Genomic DNA, 7,611 nt, shown 5'->3' on the forward strand with positions numbered 1-7,611 from the left:
CGTGGTGGGTGGCGAGGAGGTAGTCCCCAACAAGGGGGCGTTGAGACCCATGTTGATGATGTTGATGTTGATCTACCGGGTGACCTACATGAGCCGGACGAGTATCCCACCAGCATGTCGTCATACAGCCTTGGGATGCAGCTCACTCCAGGGACTTCGCAGGTGACCCCGTCAGGTCCATTATTGATCACGGGCACGGACCTTACCAGAGAGGATTGGGAAGCATACTTCCCAGGCTCATCGACCGCTGCTGAGGATCGGCCAATCCGAGATTTGGATAGTAGGCGTCGACTGAGTTATGGCTCATCATCACAGGCGCAGGTATGTTTTTATTAGTATTAAATTTAAATTTGTTTTTTCTTTTCTTATTTATTTTTCATAACTTTATTAATTTTCTTATTAAGGCTTCATCCCGCCCGTCATGGAGGCCCATTTGTGCGATGCTGACATGGCTGCGATGGATGATTATATTCAGGAGCCTGGCGAGACCATGGTAAGACAATTTAAATTGTTGTGACTTAATATATACTTTCCTATACTGAGCTGACTTATTCTTCTGTAGGTTTCTACTAGACCGACGGCCCCTTCTACCGATCCTGCCAGCACCACTGATGATCATGCTGCAGCGCATCCTGCTATAAAGAGGCACCGTGATAAGGATGATCCTGATAGCGTAGCCGGGCGAGATGGGATGCGCCTCAGGCCAGTGGCTGCATTGAAGCACACAGGCTGTGGGACACACTGATTTATTTTTTATATTTTATGTAAATAATAACAACAAATTTTTATGTTTACATAATATGCGCATTATGTTTTTATTTTCCCGTTCCTTTTTTATTTTAATACTACAACACAAACACAAAACATAGCAACTTAGCATAATTTAAATTCAGTACAACTAATGAAAATACATGACACGGGAAACATAAAGATAAAGTAGTATACTCAACACATACATGTCATTGTTTAGTCACTGCCGCCCATTATTCTCTGCTCCAACCACTTAAATTTCTCTTCCATCTTATTTTTTTCTAATTCTGCCTCTTTCAGTTTCTCCTTCAATTCCGCAATTTCTCGTTTATATTCTTTTTCATATTCAAACTGTTTTAAGGTCAAATCATGAAGATACTGCAAAGATCGTTTGTAGTATTCCTTCTTACAGGGTTCATCAATCCATATCTCAAAATTGTAAAAAGGTTCGTCGGGAACCCTATAAAACTTGTTCACACACATCCAGCAGCGGCGTCCAACTTCACCATCATCCCAACAGTCATTCATCAAACATTTTTTGCCGCACTGGCACCTTGGTACATAAAGGCGTTCAAACATTTGTTAAAGCGTAAAAAAAACCTTTCTTTTATGGAAAGTTTTACTATTGGTTATTGTTAAGCGCATAAAATAACTAGAATGCGCCCGTTATTTATAGGCAAGGCAACACACATAACGTAGTATTTAACCGCGCTATATATATTCACATAACGTAGTTTTTAACCGCGCTATGCTTTGCGTGTTAAAGATGATTACGGATACAAAACAACTTTATCTCAGACGGGCAGCTTTTCAGTTCGACAAGACAATACACATAATGTAGTATTTAACAGTGCTATATATATTCACATAACATAGTATTTAACCGCGCTATGTGTATTCATATATTTATCAAAAATCTACCTTTAACTCAACTATTTTTGAACTATATTTATCAAATATATTCACATATTTTTCCGTTTTTTAATCCAATACTATTTTTGATTACATGAACGGGAGGGAGAAATGTATTAATTTACTCAACTGAAAAATGTTAAATATCAATAAGATTTAACAACAATGGAAACATAATTTTATTTGATACATCTTCCAACATAAACAAAACAGCTACTTAATACAACATAAACTCATTGATAGTTGGCCACATTAGAAGAAAACCCACCACGAGCTTGATTACCACCGCCACCCAAACCAGCCGAAGGACATTTTCGATGGTTGTGTCCTGTTTGCGAGCATATACTACATTTGCGCGCATAAACAGTATCGCTAACATCCATTTGGTTCCGTATACATGTTCTCTTCTGCACCTGTATTCGACGCAAATAGTCCTTGTTATACACCATTTTAAATGGTTCCGGTGGCCAATAATGCTCAGCACCCACTGGCTGCAACTGCCCACTATAGGTGTTTAAGTAAGCAACAACACTATATTGTTTATCAACGTAGTTGGTTGGCCCTAAACTTGTATGTTGAAAGCACCCGATGGCATGTGAGCACGGCATGTGGTAGATGGACCATTTCCCACAAGAGCATAACCTTCTAGATTCATTTATGGTATATACATTATTCCCCCGGTTTTGATAGATAGCAGTGCGAACTTCAAAAATATTTCTGTCGTGATCATACTACAAAAATGAATGCCAATGTGCTCGCCGCCTGCATTTCTCAAATCTCTTCATCGGCAGTGGCATAAATTCGACACCCCTTACCATCAATGACGTTGCAGTTGCAGCCCTTTCAACAAACCTCTCCGCCATCTGCTTGGACGACATACGCACCATGGCAATGACATGTAATCCTCTTGCCGACTTCAATAACCCGTTGAAAAACGCTGACACGTTTGTAGCCAGAATTCCCCATCTTCTTCCACCATCTGCATGCAAAGTCCACTTGTGAAGCTCATGTCGCATCAACCAATGATAGGCTCTCTCGTCTTGCTGCCTGATAGATTCCATGTGCCTCCAAAATTTATGCTCTTGGTGGTTTGTTGCTGCCATCCACATCAAATAATGCAGATCCTTGTTAGGATGTGCCTTCTGAAAATTGGCCTTAAAGTACCTCACACAGTAACGGTGGTAGGCATAAGGTTCTTGCCATGCAGGCAAGTTCTCTATAGAACTTAGGATACCACCATGCCGATATTATACAAATGCCGGAACGCTGTTTGACTGTATGCTCTTTCAAATGGTTCAAAAACAGCGTCCACGTCTCTTGGCTTTCATTGGCACAAATAGCAAAAGCTAGAGGAAATATTTGTCCATTAGCATCTACTGCAACGAATATCAACCACTTGATATCATACTTTCCATAGACATGAGTGCCGTCTATGGATATTACCGGCCGGCAATGCAGAAAACCATCAATTGCTGGTTTAAATGCCCAGGACACGTAATTGAATATATATTCTGGTTTTTCCGGACTTCGCTCAAGCTTCCATTCAACAACTGTCCCGGGGTTAAAGTGTTGCAGTGCGGCCATGTACTTGGGTAGAGCTGCAAATGACTTATCCCAGTCACCATAAACAATTTCAAACGTACGTTTGCGCCCGAGAAATGCCTTTCTTTTGGTAATGGTATGGCCATATTTCTGGTGGACTGATGTAATGCACTCTTTGATTTTATACCTTATGGACGCTTCAAGGTGTGGAATAAGGACAAGAGAAATCAAGTCAATATCCAAGTTGTAGTGATTCCCATTGAATGTGTCCATTTCACATATGTGGGTGGGAATGTATTTACCCACTTGCCACAAACCTGTTTTCTTCTTGCTCGCATGCAGCATCCAATGACAACCCATAAACCATCTGCAGCAGACAACCTTGTATACCTCCGGAGTTGACTCTCATACCGTCATCTCACGACACTCTTTTACGTTGTGCATTTTCGCCGCCTTGCTTAGGCACGCTTTATCAGGAAAAAGCATGCCCTTTGCCAGCACCGTTGGTCTAGAATCATCCCACATTGCTGTCCGAATTTCATCAAAATCCCTTGTGAGAGCATCCACATCCGGCATACTTGGTAAGTTATCAAGATAGGGAATCTTCCTTGAATGAAATGGCACTTGGGACTCGTACACTCTTGGTCTAACGAGGGGTGGAGCATACTCCCTCGTCAAATCAGGTCCTTCATTCTCTTCCTCCTCATCACCATCCTCACGAGGAAAGGGTGTGTCGTCTCCGGAATTATCGACATTGTTGTCATAATCACTGTTCTCTTCCTCACTCTGTGCATCTGCCAGATCCCGATTTAATATGTCGTCTTCGGGCAATTGAGTGAGGACAAGTGGTTCAACTTGCTCGTTTTCATTGCACAAACAACAAAATAATAAGCTACTAAAATTAATAAATACTTTTCATATAGCTGTATCACTTCACTTACAAGTCGTAACGTATTGACATTCCTTGATGGAAATTATCCTGTTGATGATGACTCCAGGATGGACCACCATGATCCAACACACCAGAACTACGCATATTCCAACTGGGCGTGGTTCATAACTTGTAAAAGTCATATCTGGCCGGTACCCCCTGTGGAATATATGAGTGTTAATACAAATTCAATACAACAAAAATATACATCGTAACACTAAGAAAAATTGAAGTTTACCACTCGTCTTGTAGATTATGTAAAGCAGGAGAGAAATTATTTCCTCGCCCCTCATTCGCCCGTGGTGATAAGTTTAAATCAGGGCAAACTCTTTCATCCGGAACCTGTCCGGCAAAAACTACTCCAGAATAACCACCCGATGACTGAGGGTTATCCCTACTATGCGCAACCTCATTATTGCGAACATCTTCGACCTTGACGTATATTTCCAACATTTTTATCACAAGAAATTCTCGGTATTCATCCGGAGTCCTAAAAATCGTCGATGTTAAACTCAGCGTAACAAGCAACCCCTTGCGGAGTGACGGAATACGGATATCTTCCGGTTACTTTAAGGTTCACCGAACGTTTTCTCACACTCATTTTATTACATAACAACGATACCAATCTATCGTACTCCATTGTAAGTGGCAACTTAACATGACATTGTGGAGATAAACTATAGCTCACAGAGTTATTCGCCACCACAACCTTCCCCCCCTCCCAGTATAATGAAACCCTTACTTTTCGATCTTCAGACATTATGAAAAAATGCTTGAGAATTTAACAAGAAGAAAAATTTGAACGAGAGTTAGGAATATTTTTGAATGGATTTTTGTAAAATCCTAACGCCTTTAAATAAGGCAATGCCTAGCTCGGTGGGCTGATTTTTTTTTAGGTATAACGCTCTTTTAAAGAGCGCTATACCCATTTGAATTATTGTTATGTCAGTTAAACGCATGAGACTTATTGGTGGGCCCACAAAACAAGTATAGCGCGGTTATATACCGCGTTATACTATAACGCAGTTTACAGTGACATTATATAATATATCGCTTTTTAAAGAACGTTATACTCTAACGGCCAAAACTCCGTTAAAATATAACGCTCTTTAAAAAAGCGCTATATATAAAAATATCACTCTTTTTTTAAGCACACATTTACGCCGCACAAGAACCACAAATAGGTTAATGGGAGTATCAAATATATCAGGTCCGTACGCGTAAATTAAGTTAGTGCCGTCAACAATACCGAGTAACTGACTCAGCTGTGTCCTTCCCACTGACGCACGTTATTAATTGGTGTGTCTATTTTGGAATTTGGACTAGGTCGATTGTTTCCTTTTTTTGCCAACTTGGTTGTACTATAATAAACTAATGATTGGATAACACTCTTATTTCCCCTCGTGGGCATATTTCTTTTCATAAATCAGCACATGTTAAATATGCTTCCAAATTTTTAATTTATGCACGTTGTTTCTTTCAGTCGACATTAAAAATGATCTTTTTTAAATCTTTTTGCCAAGTATTGTGGGCCACCGTGACTTTCTAGCTTGCCATCAAAATCACCAGGTGATTTGTATCTGTTTCATCTGACCCCACGTTTCAATTTTTTAAACTTTAGAAAAAAGCAAATTTAATATTTAAACTTAATTAGTTTGTATTAAAGCATTTTACTTTTAAAGTTATGATTCAAAATTTTGTACTCCTTCCATTTCAATTTATGTGAACACATTTGATTGAGTACAGAATTTAAAAAAAGAGATAAACTTTTAAACTTGTGATGTAAAATGAGACACATATATTTTGTGTGGCTATAAATCATTGCATAAATGTTATTGTTTTCAAATAGGGAAATTGAACATTCTTTTTGGCACTGACTAAAAAAAAAATATGTTCACATAAATTGAAACGAATGGAATAACTAGTTAAAATTTGATTAGTTTGTCTCTATATATTCATGTCTCATATCAAATATATTGGATTCAACTGAATCCATAGTACTAAGCTCCATCTGACTTGAAACAGGGGAAGTAATTATAAAAACAAAATTATATTCACATTAATTCCTCATAATTTTTACATTTCACCCGACTAATATGCCGAATTAAATACGGCACAACCCGAAAATGAGTAGAAAATTACTAGTTTTTCCTTATGTGCAAGAGCCCAATTTGTTAAAATACAAGAAGGCAAAGCACCTAATTAATAATACTATACGAATAATTTTAAAAAAAAAAAAAAATTCTTGTTTGGTTGGAGTAACTGAAACTTAACCGCTATGAACATTCCCGCCAGTAGAATCAGAAGAATCACCATTGAAATTCATCATCGTCAACCAATCTTGAATCTCATTATCCCCCATCAATTGATCCCAAATTTCATTTCCAAATTCTGCATTATTTCCTTGCTGCAACTGTGGCTCCGGCAACTGTTGAGGTGAAGAAGATGAAGTGCTCTGTTGTTCTTGAGTCTCAGTATAATCAGCAAATGAGAAATTTAGCTTTGCTCTTGGACCCCTGAATTCGATGGCGGCTTTATCATAAGCTCTAGCTGCGTCTTCTGCAGTATTAAAAGTTCCAAGCCAAACACGCGCAGCTTTTCTTGGATCCCGAATTTCCGCTGCCCATTTTCCCCATGGTCTCTGTCTCACTCCTCTGTAATTCTTCTTCTTCTTCTTTGCTATTGAAATTGTAGTACTCTTCTTCTTATTATCATCAGCAGCGACAACCTTTGATTCTGCAAAATTAACAGCAGCAGAAGACGTGGTTCCGAAAATGTCGCAGCCTAAACAACCTTTGATTCTGCAAAATGGACAGGGTTCTTGTTCTGCTGGGACACCTAAAATAGGTGACACCACATTTCCTTGTTCAATTGTAGACATGCTGTTCGAAGGCGAAGAATATGCGGTGACAGTCGTGGCAGTAGAAGTGGCAGTTGAATATTGAAAAGGCGAAAATAAGTTGAAGTGTTGAGTATTTTCTATGGGAATATTACCATTGATGACATTTTTCAAAGCTGAAACCATAACAGAATACTCTTCTTCTCCTGTAAGCCGTGGAAATTGTTGGTTATTTTGGACTGAATTCGACGTTCCGTCTTCTCTAAATCTCTTATTTGACCTTTGCATGGTTGAAAATTTTGAAACTTAGAATTTTTTTTGACTTGAGTTCTGAAATACAGAGAGAGGTCAAAGGGGGGAGTTATTTATATACGCGGGAAGATCCTACGTGGAGGGACAGCTCATACACTTTTAAAACACGGGGTAGAATTTTGAGCTTAGCTGGCATAGTAATAAGTGATTCTATTGGGAGTTTTTCAGGTGATGTAATTGATGACTTGATCTGGTGGGGCGCGTTCACACGTTACTTTTTTGTGGGTTGAGGCCTGGACCGCCTCGACGGTTATGCTTCGGGGCAAAAGATGCTTTTGGGCAGGGGCGGATTTGGGAGGAAGGCGTCATCCGAATACCCTTTCGC

At 39.3% G+C, this 7,611-nt stretch overlaps 1 protein-coding gene across 1 annotated transcript; it reads right to left on the reverse strand.

Annotated features, from left to right (window-relative positions):
• Positions 1–6,166: 6,166 nt before the first annotated feature.
• On the reverse strand, positions 6,167–7,306 carry LOC104103203 (ethylene-responsive transcription factor ERF109-like). Its single transcript, XM_009611086.4, has one exon. It carries the CDS (start codon positions 7,260–7,262, stop codon positions 6,405–6,407), a length of 858 nt encoding a protein of 285 aa, XP_009609381.1. The 5' UTR covers positions 7,263–7,306; the 3' UTR covers positions 6,167–6,404.
• Between the last annotated feature and the right edge of the window lie 305 nt (positions 7,307–7,611).

The sequence above is a fragment of the Nicotiana tomentosiformis genome, chromosome 1 (genome assembly GCF_000390325.3).
Source record: "Nicotiana tomentosiformis chromosome 1, ASM39032v3, whole genome shotgun sequence".
NCBI classification, from domain to species: Eukaryota; Viridiplantae; Streptophyta; class Magnoliopsida; order Solanales; family Solanaceae; genus Nicotiana; species Nicotiana tomentosiformis.